Source organism: Chelonia mydas, chromosome 1 (genome assembly GCF_015237465.2).
Source record: "Chelonia mydas isolate rCheMyd1 chromosome 1, rCheMyd1.pri.v2, whole genome shotgun sequence".
In the NCBI taxonomy this organism is placed as follows: Eukaryota; Metazoa; Chordata; order Testudines; family Cheloniidae; genus Chelonia; species Chelonia mydas.
Genome location: NC_057849.1, coordinates 253,350,106 through 253,366,795, shown reverse-complemented (window position 1 = coordinate 253,366,795; position 16,690 = coordinate 253,350,106). Strand labels below are relative to the sequence as shown.

The 16,690-nt window shown below is 50.1% G+C and overlaps 1 protein-coding gene across 14 annotated transcripts in view; it reads right to left on the bottom strand.

Moving 5' to 3' along the window:
• TOM1 (target of myb1 membrane trafficking protein) overlaps positions 1–16,690 on the bottom strand; it is a 28,169-nt gene that overhangs the window by 10,661 nt on the left and 818 nt on the right. For 8 of the 14 annotated variants that reach the window (XR_005222651.2, XM_007062657.4, XM_027825068.3 and 5 more), the window contains exons 2-8: positions 5,855–5,939; positions 4,121–4,199; positions 3,203–3,352; positions 2,726–2,860; positions 2,199–2,345; positions 1,051–1,167; positions 361–494 (exon numbers count right to left, since the gene is read on the bottom strand). Coding sequence is in view for 13 of the 14 variants with exons in the window: in XM_007062657.4 (XP_007062719.3) it covers positions 361–494; positions 1,051–1,167; positions 2,199–2,345; positions 2,726–2,860; positions 3,203–3,352; positions 4,121–4,199; positions 5,855–5,939 (847 nt within the window). In the remaining variant the exon portion in view is untranslated. Of the gene's footprint in view, positions 1–360; positions 495–1,050; positions 1,168–2,198; positions 2,346–2,725; positions 2,861–3,202; positions 3,353–4,120; positions 4,200–5,854; positions 5,940–11,382; positions 11,583–12,270; positions 12,294–16,690 lie in introns of those variants that run through there. The other 6 variants (XM_027825070.3, XM_043542563.1, XM_037880522.2 and 3 more) reach the window with 5 other exon arrangements.

Below are 16,690 nucleotides of genomic sequence, written 5' to 3'. Positions count from 1 at the left end.
AGCTCTCCTATGCAGCCCAAAGGCAGATCCCTCCTCCCATCTGCCCCTTCAGGGCTGTGCTGCAGAGATCTCTTTATGTCCCATCAATAATTACACAAAGGCCAGCATCATGAAGGGACAGAGATGAACCAACACGAGTTGGAGCGGAGACAACCATGCGTTTTCTCGAGTCGAGGGAAGACGGTGGACCCGGGTTGATAGGCCTTGCCAGTTACATTCACGGAAAGACACAGACAGTACATGGGGCAGAATGGGAGCTGCCATGGGAGAACAAGCCCGTGGCTTGTTCCTTGAGAAAGAGCTGGGCTGCTGTGTGAGAGGCAGGAAGGGAGAGGATGGGGGCGCGAGGCTTCGGGGTACCGTTCGTAGCGCAGGAAAACGTTGTTGAGGTTGTCGTTGACGATGAGCAGCTCCTCTGTTAGCTGTTCGTGGAGGATACGGGGGATCAGCTCCAGCACGCGCTGCTGCATCGCTTTACATGTCCGGTTAAGTTCCTGCCCATGGTGAGAAGAAGGAACAGCAATGGTCAGGCCAAGGACACAGGGGTAGCCTGAGAGTTCACAGCATTGGGGGCTCTGGGTTTAATAGTCAAAGACTATTGGGTCTCTGCCAGCGAGGAGGTAAAAGCCAAGCCCATGGATACTAGCATGAGGGGCTCTTACGGTTACTGGCCTGGTTGGGTCTCCCAGCTCGGAAAAGCTAAAGACTGGGCCCCTGGTTAAGTAGAAATGCCCTATTTCCCAGTCAGAAATAGACAGTCAACCACCTTGGGAGACTATTCCGTGGCCTAACAGCTCTCAATGGCGGGCAGCTTTTCCTTGCAGTTCAGACTAAATTTTCCCCTTTCTAAATTTCATCCTGTCACTCCTCATTATACTCTGTGAAAGCCCACCCTAAATAATTCTCTCCGTAACATGCCCAGCCCCCTAGCAGCTAAGTGCAATTTCTCTCCCTGCAGGGCGTGAACACCACTCAGTTCACTGAACCAGCACTTAGCCGAGCAATCCGTATTTCTCTCTCCGCCTCGGACGTCTGCTGGAGATTCCTTACCTGAAGGAGTTCAAGGTCAGAGGGCTCAGCCTGTCCGGGCATCAGTTCTGTCAGCATCTCGGACATCACCTTCACGTTCCCGTTCACCACTTCCAGCTCGCTGCGCAGCTTCCCAATCTGCAAAGGCAAGAGGAAAGTGCTGACCAGGATCTGACTGCCCACAGCCTGGGCTAAGGAAGGCTATAGGGTTAAGGGCTAAGAGAACTGCTACTGCTGCAGACATGACTCTGACTCCTTGGTTACAGTCTCAGGAGCTCTACCAGCTGGGAATTTTCTAGGCCCTCTAGTTACCATCTCACGGGGCTCCATTTGCTGGAGATAGAACCCAGGCCACCACCAATACCTTCTGCTGCCAGGCCTCAATCTCCAGGCTGAGTTCCTGCATTTTATGCACTGGCACAAGCTGCTGTTGTGACCCAGGTCCCCCTTTGCAGCCATTCAGAGAGTCTCACTTGCAAAACGAACAGTGCAGGAGAACAAAATTAATCTCAGTCCCAGCGTGAGCCTGCGCTGAGTGACAGAAGTGGCTAATAAGCCTTGGGAGAGCAGTTAATTCACCTCCCATTAGTGCAAGGGCACTAAGTCTGCTAGAAGCTGGATAATTCCATCCTTCTAGGGGAAGGGAGGTGAGAATCTGATGTCATGTTGAGTCAATGGCAGCGTGGAGGAGCATGGACAGGGAAAAGAGTGGAATCACTGGCTTCCGGACACTTCCTCCCCAGGCAGAGCTGACAGCCGGGAGAGAGTCATTCATACACGTGGAGGAAAATCAGCTGGGAGTGGGGCAAAGAGAGATGAAAATGAGGCACTGGCTGAGCAAACTGTTGCCATGATGAGACGTTGAGGAAATGGAAGCCAGGAGCCTGTTCCTGTAAAATCTCTGTGTCCCAGCACCACTCCTCACCTGTGTGGTTGTGCATCAGGAGATGCCATCTCCTTTCTAAGCTCATCCTGGGCGGATTCCTTTGGGATGTCACTGCTCCGTGTTGGTGACATCGCAGCTTGGCGTGACTGAGTCCCTAGGGCTTTCTAGAGTGGCAGCACCGTCCGGAGGAAGGGGGAGCCCAGGGGCAGCTGTGTTGAGACCAAGAGCTTCAAAGCGAGGGGAGGCGGCAGCAGCAGCAGTACTGGGCCTGTGTTCTGCTTACCTGCTCTGGTGTGGGTGTGATGGGGGCATCGCTGGAGGCACCTGGCCCCCCTGGCAAGGAGACAGGGTGCAGGATGGAGTCTACTCCCTGAGGGGAGTCGCCAGCAGGCGAGTTCTGTTCGGACGGAGAGTCAGAGCTATACACAGTCTAGAGAGAGAGAAGAACAAGCACAGCGCAAGAGAGAGGAACCAGACAGCTCACAGGCGAGAGGACACAGCCGCTAGAGAGGACTGTTTATACAAACTCACTGTCTCTTTCCAACAGCTCTGCCTGTTTCTCCTTACCATATCTTCCATGGCCCCTGTGTGCCCCTCACCACCCCACTCCCATGGCTTCTGTGCTCTGGGCACAGCCCCTTTCCACCTACACAGGGCCCCACATGTAGATTGCAATCAGAGATCCTTACTCCTAAGGTAAGCTCCGTGGGCTGGCTGCAGTCGCAGTCACAGTCCCATGCCCCAGCCCCAGCCCCACAGCCCCCATATGGCAGCAGCCATATCCCCTCCCGTCAGAGACCCCCCCCTTACCCTCTGTGGTGTGTGGATGGGCGACAGCATGTCGAGGTCAGTCATGGGGAACTCCAGGCCTTTCCTCCTCAGGTCTTCGTAGACAGCTACAACGCCTGTCAGGTCTGGTAAGCTGCGGAACGCATCTGCCCAGGACTGGGGAGAGAAGCAGACGTGCATACCATGAGCAGTTAAAGCATGCACCCTTCCACACAAGCACCTAAGGACAACATAACCCAGGTCAGGGCCCATGCTCTGGAGATCAGTGCTTGGCACTGCTGAGCCAGAGATCCACATCCCATTCTCGGCTCCAGGAACTGGAAGAGCTGTGGAGGTGAGGCCCGGTGGCCTAGAAGTTGTTATTCAGCACAGCATTGTGGGATACCCTGGTTCCTTGCTCCCCTACTGACCAGCATCTTGCCAAGTGCTTTGGAGGGAGGAGAGAGAGGGGCCCTGCCCGGCAATCAGACTTGCTGACTCCTTCCGTCCCTCACTCACCTGTATGAGAGTCAGCACCTTGTCATGCACTATGGTGGGTGGGTTGTTCTTAGGGAGGATGATTCTCACCAGGACGCTTTCCACAAAATCTTGGCTGGCCACGAGAACGTGGAAGCGGTGGCCGCAGTTTTTAACGCACGTCTCCAGAACCTGCGGAGTCACAGGGGCGTTAGTTACAGGCCCCTCCATCCCAACCAGTTTGCCTCGCTCCTCTAACCGGCTGGAATGGAGTCCCCGCCTTTCAGTTTGAGGGGAGGTGTTAGCGCTTCCACCACACATCCTCCAGGTGTCTGGAGATGGAATGTCCACACGGTAGAGGTGTGAGAAGTGGGAGGAAGGAGGGGGTGGAGGGAGGGACCCTTCACCCTGGTGGGATCCTCATAACTGCTGGCTAGCTCAGCTTCCTAGCTGAAGGGTGGGGAGTGGCTTTACCTGAGCCAATTCAGGATCAGCTGGTACACAGGGCTCTAAAAGGAAAACCCCACATGATGGTATCCCTCATCGCACTTGAAGTAAAGCCTGCCAGATTTGCCACATGCCCGGGCGTGGGGAGCCCTGGCTCCTACAGGAACCCCGGCCTTCCCTACTCAGACAGCAGGAATCACATGGTGTCACTCACTCTGCAGCTCCCAAGATGCAAGTGTCCCCGCTGCACCATCCTCTTGACTCCACATCCCAGACTCCCTTTACAGTGCCATCCCACACCTTAGTCCAAGCCCCCTTGTCCCCACTCCCAGACTGTGAATACCACTTCCACAGACAACTCCATAACCTCCCTGTCTTATTTGGTTCCGATAGTGACCAATTGAGCTGTACTGTGGTAACCCCTGGAGATGGCAAGGGACAATGGTAGAGCAACCCAAGGACCTAGCCTCAGAGCAGGATTCATGGAGCTGAGAAAGGGATCACACCACTCACTGTCAAAGCCAGCATGACCTCATGGAAGTTCTTATTTCCTACGATCCGCTTCTTTATGGCTCGGAAGGCATCTTTGGGCCTGGAGAAAGATTACACAGAGGGCTGCACTGGATGAAGAGACACAAAACAATATGGCTGCCAGTTTCCAGGGACTTGCAGTGAGGGTTGCAATCAGCCAACGATTTGCCCCCAGGCTTTTGGGGTGGCCCAAAGCAACAACGAGTGAGCTGGCTCCCCGTGGTGGCTCTGCCTCGGGAGCAGTTGTTAACACTAGCAAGTTACGTTTCCTGGAGCCACGGGCACCTGTGCTGACACCACTGACAATCCACCATGTGCAGAGCGAGGCAGAGAGAGCGAGAAAGAGCAGACAAAAGGAGCTGCGCTAGGAACACGCCATTCCTGGATTCACCAGCTGGGACAGAGCAAAATCCTGTGCCGGAAGGGGGAAATTCCACTTCTACGCAGAGATGTTATCTTGAAACCTTAGGAAATGCACCACCGATGGAATGAACTTCCAGCTGCAATGCAGGGAAGACACAGTGGCAGTGTCATTTCAGAGAGCGAGAGAGACAAGCTGTAACTGAGTTGGTGCCTTTCACACTTTCTTGGTCAGGATGAAAGTGCTGTGGCACAAGTGCACCTCAATACTGCGTGAGGACAGGGTGATGGACTGTCGTGCGCTGGCAGAGCTGACCGAGACTGGGGTCAAGGCTGTAATAGCAGGTGGTGCCAAAGGGTCAGAATAAAGTGCATTTTATGGGGGATGGGATGGGAGTAACAGGGGGTGCTGCAGGTCAGGACTGAGGTGCATTGGCTGAGCTGTCTGGGGCCCAGAGCTGGACCAGCAAGGGGACTGCAGACTAGGCCTGAGGGACAAGGAGAGAGCTAGGAGTGTGTGTGCAGTGAGGACACCAGGACTGGAACAGAAGAGATACTACAGGTTGCTGCTGAGATGCGCTGGCAAAGATGGGTGATTCAGAGAATAAAAAGCTTTGTAAGTGGAGACTGGGCCATCCTAGGAGCTCTCACTCCAGTCCCACGCTGCTGTGGGCGGGACAGAGGGAGCAGCGAAGCCCCCATTTTGGATTTCATGTAGCATCATTCCCATTACATACTGTTCTTGATGTCTCTGCAGCCAGAGGGAATGGCCCCTTTGGAGCTCACCAGCAAACCCACTGCGGGTTATTTATAGGGTCCTGAGTTAACATGCCTGGCATTCCCTGGATTTCTGAATGTCTTGTCTTAAGGCTGCTCAGGGAGAGAGGACCTTGGACCTCCCACCCCCTTGCATAGGTCTGACTTACTGTGTATGAAAATACCTGAGAGCACAACTCCCAGGGAGAGAAATAGCAAGCTATAAAGAAGGAATACAACAGAATAAAAGAATTTTAAACTTTGCTTCATCAGAGGGGATGAGAACTTGCTTGAACCGGGTGTAAGCGGGGAACCTGATGGCCCATTTGATAAACTGCTCCCCATGCTGGAATTCTGGGGCATAATGAATGAGGCCTTTGGCAGCTGACATTAGCTAGGCTGCCCCTCTAACTTCCTCTACCAAAGCCCTTACCCTGGGAGTGTCCAGTGACCCAGCTCTTTAATCCCACCAACCCATGCTGCCAGGAGATCTGACTGTACAGGGTGTGTGCCTGTGTGTGTTTTTGGAGATGCATACACAGCAGACTCTGGGGTTGCAGCATGTACATGCACACCGGTTAGTGGGGCCAGCTCCCTTACCCTTCCTCCGTCTCGTTAATGATGTCACAAATCTCCATGTTGAGGGCCCAGTTCTCGCTCTGCAGGGATCCATCGGTAGCTTTCTCTGGGGAAAGGAGAAACAGGACAAGGCTAAGAATGGCCCTGGTTTGCCTCTGACTATTGCTCAGTAGTCAGCTGTGAGGAGTGCGGACACCTAGGAATGAAAGGCTGCTCTCACATGGTGGTGGGAGCCAGGCTGCCAAAACGATGCCCCTCCAGGAATCTTAACCAAAAGGAATGTGGCCAGAATATCCCTGTAAAATCCCAACCCATCCTGGTGAGGGGAGCCTGCTGCCCAGTAGGTGGCACTATTGCCAATAGCTTTACTGGTTAGCAATGTTTTTGCTCCAAGTCAGCATTGCCCATCCACTTTGTTCACTACCTCACTGAGCTTCACACTGCAGACTTAGGGGAAGAGGCTCAGATGGGAAGGCGTGGCCAGTGAACTCCAAAATACAGTGACACTGTATTGGGAACAATGCTGCACAGCCAGCAAGGGGAGCAACACCACACCGGGCCAGATCCTTCTCTCAATTTCTCTGGTTTAACTCTTGCTTTAAGTGAGAGCAGAATCACGCCCCTTGTTTTTACGTAGGCCCTACAAAAACAAAAAGCTGCTTAGTTTTTAAGTTTCTCTTCCCATGAAACCAAAACATCTGGCCCTTTAGAATGTGAGGAGCATGAAGGGAAGTGGGTTCCAGCACCAAGTTGGGGCAATGTCAGTCCCACTCTGACTGTGTCTCCTTTAATTAGGAGTTCCTGAATTTGCCATGATGTTATTCATGGCTGAATCCTGAGCAACAAGCTGCTATTACTCAGAGTTACCAGTGCCTCCACCCTGTAATCAGCCAAGCCTCAGTCCCACCCTGCACCCACTGGTTAGAGGACTGGATAGGCTAGGAATCCTGCCAGCTTGCAGGGGGAAAATAACACTAACCAGGCAGACAGGCAGCTGGGACTCTATATATAGAGAAATTGAGGGATGGGCATGGGAAGACAAGTAAACACAATACAACTGATCGGCATGCCGCACACACAGAAGTGCTAGGGACCAGAGAGGATCTTTCCCAACCCCCCATCCCATTTTCTAAACTGCTCACTGATCGCACGGGGCCAGAGTTTCAGAAGAGCTCAGGGACAGAGTTTCAAGTGCGCAGCAGCCACAAGCTGGGCCTGGTTTTTCAAAAGAGCTCAGCCCCATCTAGGCACCTAATTAAAGGCCAGATATTCAAAAGTGCTGAGCACTCAGCATTGTGAACTCTCTGGAATATGGGGCCCTTCGAGTCATGTGGATGCCCCTCTCCCTCCCCTTCAGAAACAGCCCTCTGCAGATCTGTCTTCCCTCCCCCATTTCTGACCCACCCATTCTACTATCATCAGAGCAACAGCTAATGGTCTTGATGAAGACTGTAGTCCCTTACAATGCATCCCTCCCTGCTGGCATTGGAAAGGGGGCAGGGACAAGACAGCGGGGAGTAGGATTAGAGAAGGTCTTTACTACTCCTAGGTAAAGAAATAAAATAAAATCCCTGCATTTCTGGATATGATGCCACTAATGCAGGAGTGGGAACACAGTCTGCAATGCAGCCCATGACTACCTTCATTGTGTATATGGCTATGCATCCCTCAGAGATTACAAATCTAGGCAGGCGATTGCCCAGCAATCTGCTCCCTTTAATGCAGCACTGGAAAGGTCTGGCTCGTCGGTTCCTCCTGCCCCACTGCTGTACCCTGAAGGCTCCGGGCAGATCAGGTGACCCTTTCTACTTCAATAAATAATTTTTAAAATGCTGGTCTTTGAGATATCCCCTTTCCCCCCTTCCCCAGTACTCTGGTGGGTACATCCTGCCCATTATAAACCTCAGCACAAAATCCAAGACAGCTGCATACTCTGCCACACTGTCTGTTACCAGTCCACCTGCATTGAAGGGCACAAGTAACACCATGCGCACTCTACTGAAAAGGGCGTGTACACAAGCACACCATTCTCTCACCTCACCAAAAAACCCAATCACACGTGGATGGAGAAAGGGAGCCACCTCACTTGTGCACAGGAGAAGAGGCAGCAATGGATGGGGCTGCTGGACAATCTTCAGCAACAAGAGAAACTGGAGGGTGGGGGTGGAAAGAAAGCTGCTCACAACCATCTTGGCTTCCTTTGGATGCAAGAGTCCCTCAACCCTCCCCCCACTTTCCTAGGCCTGATTTCACACAGTGAACTGTATCACCCCCATGCAAAGAGATCCTTTCAAGGTCTGGGAGGGTATTTACGTTTCAGAAAGGAATGCAAACAAGCTGCATACACACCTCTGGCTGGCTGTTCACCTACCAGAAAGAGAGGATTCCAAATAGGTGACATATATGTACACAAATGGCCACAAAACAATGCACTACGGTTCACTGATTCAGCCATCCTATCTGGCTGTGGCCAATGACAAGTGGTGCACCTGCTAAAAATACAATGCACACTCAAAAAAAAAAAAATCAGAGTAGAGAGCAGTATTTGGGTTAGGGTTGCCAAGTGTCCAGTTTTTGACTGGAACATCCGGTTGAAAAGGGAACCTGCCGGTTCCAATCAGTTAAAAATCCAGTTGGTCGGGCTGGCAGGCTCCCTACCTGGTTCCGAGCACATCCCGGAAGTGGCAACATGTCCCTCAGCTCCTAGGTGCAGGGGCGACCAGGGAGGCTCCGCACACTGCCCCCGCCCCGAGTGCCGGCTCTGCAACTCCTATTGGCCAGGAACCATGGCCAATAGGAGCAGTGGAGACGGCGCCTGCGGACAGAGGCAGCGTGCATCATGCAAAGCCGCCCGGCCCCTCCGCCTAGGAGGCAAGGGACATGTCGCCACTCTGGGGAGCCCCCCGAGGTAAGCATCACCGGGAGCCCAATCCTTGCACCCCCTCCCATACCCCAACCCCCTGCCACAGCTCGGAGCCCCCTCCAGCATCCAAACTCCATCATGGAGCCCACCCCCACACCCCTGTACTCCAACCCTGTGCCCCAGCCTGGAGCCCCTTCCCGCACCCTGAACCCCTCATTTCTGGCCCCACCCTGGAACCCGCAGCCCCAGCCCAGAGCCCGTACCCCCTCCCACACCCCAACCCCCTGCCTCAGCCAGGAGCCCCCTTCCACACTCCGAACCCCAAGCCCCCTACTGCACCCAAATCCCTCATCTCTGGCCCCAGCCCAGAGCCCACACCCCAACCCCCTGCCCCAGCCCAGAGCCCCCTCCCACACCCTGAACCGCTCATTTCTGGCCCCAACCTGGAACCCGCAGCCCCAGCCGGAGCCCTCACCCCCTCCCGCACCCCAACCCCCTGCCCCAGCCCAGTGAAAATGAGAAAGTGAGTGAGGCCGTGGGTAGGGTGACCAGACAGCAAATGTGAAAAATCGGGACGCGGGTGGGGGGGGGGGGGGGGCAATAGGAGCCTATATAAGAAAAAGACCCAAAAATCTGGACTGTCCCTATAAAATCGGGACATCTGGTCACCCTAGGTGTGGGAGACCGAGTGACAGAAGGAGTGGGGGATGGAGTCAGCACGGGGGTGGGGGGGGGAGACAGGGGTGGGGCCTCAGGGCAAGGGTGTTCGTTTTTTTTTGCAATTAGAAAGTTGCCAACCCTAATTTGAGTGCACGGAAAGATATGAGTATGATTGTGAAACAGATCCAAAAACAAAGCACCAGGAACAACCCTAAACAGTGTAAGGGCTGGACTAGCTGATCTAACAGGCCTTTTCTGTCTCTAACTTCTATTGTCTCATGATGGACCATTTTAAAACACCTGTTCTCAGCATTGCACCTCCAGGCTGCTCTTTGAGATAGCTGGAGTTATTTCCCTTATAATCCTTCTGGCTCCTATGCAATAACGGACTATCTGAGCTCAATAAGAGACGACGGAATTTTCTCCGAGACAGGAAATCCTGGACTTTACTGCTTTGTTGGAGCTTTGGCGGAAAACAAAGTCTGTTATTGCTCACATGAAGGATCAAAAAGCAGGGCCCTGTTTCATGAGCTGTAATTAGTACATGAGCTGTCTGCACCTCATGAAATCTGATGCCTGCGAGCCCGAGTACTGCACAGAACAGCGATAGATTCCTAAGGCAGGAGGCACAAGAGCCTGAATACGATTGGTTTCAGAATAGCAGCCATGTTAGTCTGTATTCGCAAAAAGAAAAGGAGTACTTGTGGCACCTTAGAGACTAACACATTTATTTGAGCATAAGCTTTCGTGAGCTACAGCTCACTTCACAGGATGCATTCAGTGGAAAATACAGTGGGGAGATTTATAGGCAACCACACCACACAACAGAACCACTAACCCAGGAACCTATCCTTGCAACAAAGCCCATTGCCAACTGTGTCCACATATCTATTCAGCGGACACCATCATAGGGCCTAATCACATCAGCCACAATATTAGAGGCTCGTTCACCTGCACATCTACCAACGTGATATATGCCATCATGTGCCAGCAATGCCCCTCTGCCATGTACATTGGCCAAACTGGACAGTCTCTACGTAAAAGAATAAATGGACACAAATCAGATGTCAAGAATTAGAACATTCAGAAACCAGTCGGAGAACACTTCAGTTTCTTTGGTCACTCGATTACAGACCTAAAAGTGGCAATTCTTCCACAAAAAAACTTCAGAAACAGACTCCAAAGAGAGACTGCTGAACTGGAATTAATTTGCAAACTGGATACAATTAACTTAGGCATGAATAAAGACTGGGAGTGGATGGGTCATTACACAAAGTAAAACTATTTCCCATGTTTATTCCCCCCGCTGTTCCTCAGACGTTCTTGTCAACTGCTGGAAATGGCCCACCTTGATTATCACTACAAAAAGTTTTTCCCCCCCTGCTCTCCTGCTGGTAATAGCTCACCTTACCTGATCACTCTCCTTACAGTGTGTATGGTAACACCCATTGTTTCATGTTCTCTGTGTATATAAAATCTCCCCACTGTATTTTCCACTGCATGCATCCGATGAAGAGAGCTGTAGCTCACGAAAGCTTATGCTCAAATAAATTGGTTAGTCTCTAAGGTGCCACAAGTCCTCCTTTTCTTTTTGTGAATACGACTGGCCACTCAACATTCCAAATTGCAGGGGTCATCAGAGAATATCCTATGGCATTCCCAAGAGCTGGAATCTGATTGGCAATAGCACATTCCAAGCTGACTGCACGTCTGCCCCATAGAAACTTCACAGCCATTTAATTTTGGCAGTTAATCTAGCTCCAGATGTTGAGGAACCACTGAACCTTGTGGAACCATATTGCTCTATGGGATGGTCAGGTTGATCCAGGCTGCTGGGAATTCTGGCATGCTTCAAACCCAAATCATCTCCTCTTTTCCCTCAAACAGCAGCTCCAATGCCCAGGCATATATGAGCGAAGAACTGAATCTCACTTTTTCTTCCCGCCTGCTCTTTAAAATTTTCCTGTTTATTGTGACTAAGTTATCAAAGCTATTTGTGTTCTAAAGATGGGAGTCAGTTCCACACCTGGCATAAGTAGCACAGTGGAGGCGCACCTGCTCATTCCAAGACTGAATTTCACCTAGGGACTTTATTAGTTTGCCAGTCTCTCTCCTCTTCCTTTCCAATCCTGCTGGGGAGAGCACGGTGCTGGATTTATGATCTCATACAACCATTCCTGTGGCAGCAAGATGTCATGTGGCAAACAAGTCAGAGTACTTGAGAAGCTAGAGACAGAAGAGATCAATCAGCCTCCAAGACCTCTGTCTCCTTCCTCCCTCTCTTCAGAATTGAAGAACCTCTCACAAGTCACCCAGAAACTCCTCTCTTCATCTATATTCTGAAAGGCTCTCCAGTAACAAGTCAGAGTCTATAATCCCCTCCAGAGGCTCCTCCAATTCATCCTTATGCCTTTTGCCAACATCCCCTGTAGTGCTTTGTTCAGTCTAGTTTTAAAAGGTTTTGCAAAGGGCTGAGCACTCAACTCCCACTGACTTCAGTTCGAATGGAGGGTGCTCAGCATTTCATGGGATCATGACCATGGAGATCCAGCAGAAAGTGACATCAGAGACAATGCACCCTCCAGCCAAGTTCTCCCTGGCTTCCTGTCCAACTCAGAATCCTGTACAAAATCTCCCTATCAAGATCTATGCTCTCCCCTCCTGTGAAGAAACCTATGGGAGGAGATACAAACTCAGGAAAGTCTCCACAATTCAAACTCTATCTACATTCTTCCCTCAAAGGGAGGGGTTTCCACTTTAGAGAGAGGGGAGGGAGTGTGGTTCAAAACCATGTCCAGGCTGAGGATCCACAGAGACATGCTGCTCCAAACCTGTGGGCAGCTGGGCCTTTACACTTCTTCCCCTGCTCCCCTTCCATCAGGCAGCACAGTTTCCTAAGCTGTGCTGCAAATACCTGTTCTGTGCTGTGCTCTTCCATGGAGTGCAGGCCCTGAAGAGGTGTTAATGCTTATCACAGCAGCATTAGCTTTCAGGTACCTGTGTGGTTCTGAGGGGGGGCATGCTGAAGAGAACGGCTGCTCTCCGATTCTTTTCTCTCTCACCCCCTGAAACTGCAAGCCCCAAGTCCATGGAGCTGGGATGGAGGGATCTCTAGGAGGTGGGGAGGGGATGCTGCATTGGCTTCACTTCTTTCCTTTCAATGCTTAGAGGGTGTTTCTGGTGTATTATATTTTGTTCACCTCTGTACATCACAACGGACGGCCTCATATCTCCCTAGCCTTTGCCACCCCACCCCCACTCTAAATTTAGCTCTTCCTATTTATCATCTTCCTTAAATACTACACTCCTGTATGCCTCCCCACAGGATAGAGACTTGAATAGAGACTGGGAGTGGTTGAGTCATTATACAAACTAAAACTATTTCCCCTTGTTTATTCCTCCCCCCCACTGCTCCTCAGACCTTCTTGTTAACTCCTGGAAATGGCCTACCTTGATTATCACTTCAGAAGGTTTTCTCTCCCCCACCCCACTCTCCTGCTGGTAATAGCTCATCTTAAATGATCACTCTCCTTACAATGTGTATGATAAACACCTATTTTTTCATGGTCCGTGTGTATATAAATCTCCTCACTGTATTTTCCACTTTATGCATCCGATGAAGTGAGCTGTAGCTCACGAAAGCTTATGCTCAAATAAACTGGTTAGCCTCTAAGGTGCCGCAAGTACTCCTTTTCTTTTTGCGAATACAGACTAACACGGCTGCTACTCTGAAATCCCCACAGGAAGTGGCAGACCTCTCTCTCTCCAAGCTTCCCCCACCCCCTGATACAACCAAGCTCTGTTTGTTCTGCATTGTGTTGCAATTTTCTTTAAACTCCAGGTGTCAAGGTCTGGGAGTGTGAGGTATGGGTGATTCCCTGCCCTTTCCCCTAGAGTCTCTAGGGCCTTGTTACACTTGGAGAGCTTCCTTGTACTGTTGTGTTTTTTCCCTCTTAGAGATTTTCTTGTAGCTCTTAGGGACCACAGAAACCCTCATGTGCAGAAAATCCACACACTCGGCAGATGGAATGTTTTTCTGTGGATTGGGAGGTTTCTTTCCTTGGTCAAAGCTCTTATTTTAAAAGGAAGTTTCTGGCCTCCTGGGTTGGGAAGGGCCTTCAGGATATAACAACATGATAGAGCCTGATCTTGTGGTTAAATCCCAGGACTGGGAGTCAAGAGCTGGAGAAACTATTCCTGGCCTGCAACTGACTTGCTGAGCAAGTCACTGAGGTTCTCTGAGTCTCAGTTTCCCCAAATGAAAAATAACAGGGATATACTGCAAAGTACTGAGATCCTCAGATGGAACGCACCACAGAAGTGCAAAGTATTTTTATTACTGTGTTCAGTGTCTTTCACTGCAAAGCGTTTTACAAGCTTTACAAACCAGACACACCAAGTTGCTTCATTCCCCTAGTCATTTAAGCTGTTGCACTATTATCCTTCTGAGTCTGCAGACCAGCAGAAATAGTAGCACTATGCTGGTCTAGTGCTCAAGACTCATGGGTTCTATACCCAACTTAGCCATTGTCCTGCTGCGTGACACTGGGCAAGTCACTGTCTTATGTCTCAGGTTTACCTGTCTATAAAGTGAGGATAATAGAACATCACAGGGGCGTTGTGAGGCAGAGCTCAAAGGGAAAGAACGTGTTCCCATTTATAGATGCCAGCTCTTTCCCCATCACCTTTGTAAAACCGTAACCCTCTCCATGCTGGCTTCTTCATCACTGGCTACAACACCCTCACCTCTCTGGGCTCTCCTCTCCCTCACATCTCAAGTACTGCAGACACGAGGCTCTCCTCTGCCATGTCCCCCTCCGTCAACATCCCTGGATACACTGGCCTCCTCCCTTTGCTGCTGACTTGTTGCCTGGAAACCCCCGCTACATCAGAAACAGGAACTCAGGAGACGTTGGTCATGATCTGGCTATTGCCATTCCAACCAGGACATGAGGTAGGGAAAGAAGTGGAGGCCTGTAGCATCTAAAGGTGGGTTTAAGCAAACCTGACCAAATGTAACATGCAGGATCCATTCACTTCAGAAATCAAGGGTCACTTATTCTTGAAGAAAAGGAGTACTTGCGGCACCTTAGAGACTAACCAATTTATTTGAGCATAAGCTTTCGTGAGCTACGAAGCTCACGAAAGCTTATGCTCAAATAAATTGGTTAGTCTCTAAGGTGCCACAAGTACTCCTTTTCTTTTTGCGAATACAGACTAACACGGCTGTTACTCTGAAACCTGTTATTCTTGAAGGGTCCAGGAGAATGCTCCTCCAGAAAATAATTGACAATGCATCTGCCTGCTGTCTGTTACATATTACATGGAATCATTGTAGGAGCGACCCCTTCCCCCACACTGCTGTACCACATACTGTGGACCTGGCTGCTGCCCTCCACTCCAGAGCATGCCACACTTCAGCAGTGCTCTATTTCTATAGTTTCTACAGTGCTTTGGGCTCTTTGGAATGAATAGCACTTATAGCAACATAAACATGGGGCCAGCGTTTCAAGATGAAAGACCAAGGCACCCTGTCTTGGTGCCTGATGCTAGGTAGCAACATGGCTGTGCGCCTGTGTAAATTCCAAAACAAGACACTCCATTGCACACGCTTCTCTTCTTGAAGAGAGGATGAGAGAACAAGCATGTGACAGATGTTAGTCACATTGCTTAAAGCACAACTGGAAGGCATTCAGATACCACACTGATGAGTGCACCGTAAGAACCTGAATAGAACAGAATGTCATGGGAAATCCACTGGACGATTTTGATGGGTATCAGGGAGAAGGTTTTAGTGGGTGGGGGCAGGAAAGAGAAGGGAGAAAAAGGTATCCACTCTTCTCCTCTTCAGGCAAGCAAACTTCCCTCCCTCTTCTCCTGTGACACCCTGTAGACTCAGCTCTGTGAGAGAGGAAGGGTGGAAGGAACTAGAAGGCCCCCATGGGTGAGAGGAATGTAGGTCTCTGACATGACAGAGGCTTGGTGGTGGTGGCATAGCCACAGGGATTCCTGTGGTGAACATGTGCTAAAACAGCCTGTCATCAGTATCACGGGTTCAGTTAGTGAGTGACTTCTTCAGGCTGTCAAAGAAAGTCTGCAGAAGGTTGCAAAGTCTGAAACAAAACATTGTGGAACTGACAGGCAAACAAGGACCGGACCAGAAACCAAGGACAGGCCTAGTTCCCAGGGACACAAGATTTCCCTGAAAAATTGAAAAAATATTACACCACACAAGCAGGCAGTCTTTATACATATTTTTAAAGGAAACTTTGTTAAATACTTAAAAAAAAAAAAAAAAAAAAAAACTTACTGTGTATCCCTCCCTGCTTTGTTTCTCCAGTCCTTTCTTGCACTTTCTCTCTAAAACAATTTTCCGATTTCTTGTTCTACTCTTAGTTTTTTATCTTTATATTAGTTTCCTCTCTTCCTTTCGTTAAACTCAGCCACAGACTAAGAGGAATGTTGTTCTTCCTAGATTTGCAAGGTCTTGGATTGGACGCTATTTATTCTCAAGTTCTTAGAGGTGATGTACGTCTAGGATATCCTACCTTTCTAAAAACTTGATAGATGAAGACACATTCCCTGCCCTATCTGTAAAGCATTGGGGAAATACCTGGTGCTATAGAAAAGGCCCCAAACCTAAAAAAACTCCGGCTAATAACTAACTCAATGAGTAGAAATCAATACAGTACTAAAACATAACACGTTTACACTGAACGAGCCTATTCTTCAGCTAGGGAAGATGCCCTAATTAAGAGAGCTCAGTTAAACAGATTAGCAAATACAAACAAGACTTCCCTGTTAGAAATTCCACAGATTTTGCCAAAGCTTCCCACAGATTTCTATCAAGACTGATCACGGGTCTTGTGGCCTGTGGCAGGCGCGAGAAGGATAACTCCACGAGAAGATGGAGGGTGTGAGCAGCCAAGTAAGGAATTAGCCTACAGCAGGGCCAGGTGCATACAGTTATTACAGGTTTCAGAGTAACAGCTGTGTTAGTCTGTATTCGCAAAAAGAAAAGGAGTACTTGTGGCACCTTAGAGACTAACACATTTATTTGAGCATAAGCTTTCGTGAGCTACAGCTCACTTCATCGGATGCATACTGTTGAAAGTGTAGAAGATCTTTTTATACACACAAAGCATGAACAAATACCTCCCCCCACCCCACTCTCCTGCTGGCAATAGCTTATCTAAAGTGATCACTCTCCTTACAATGTATTACAGTGCCATAAACTTAGAGACGCATGCACAACCCTTGCCCTGTAGGGCTGGCTGTGAAGCTGCCATGAGCATGTGTCCTTCCCCCCAAAACTAGCTGCGGCCCCAATAATT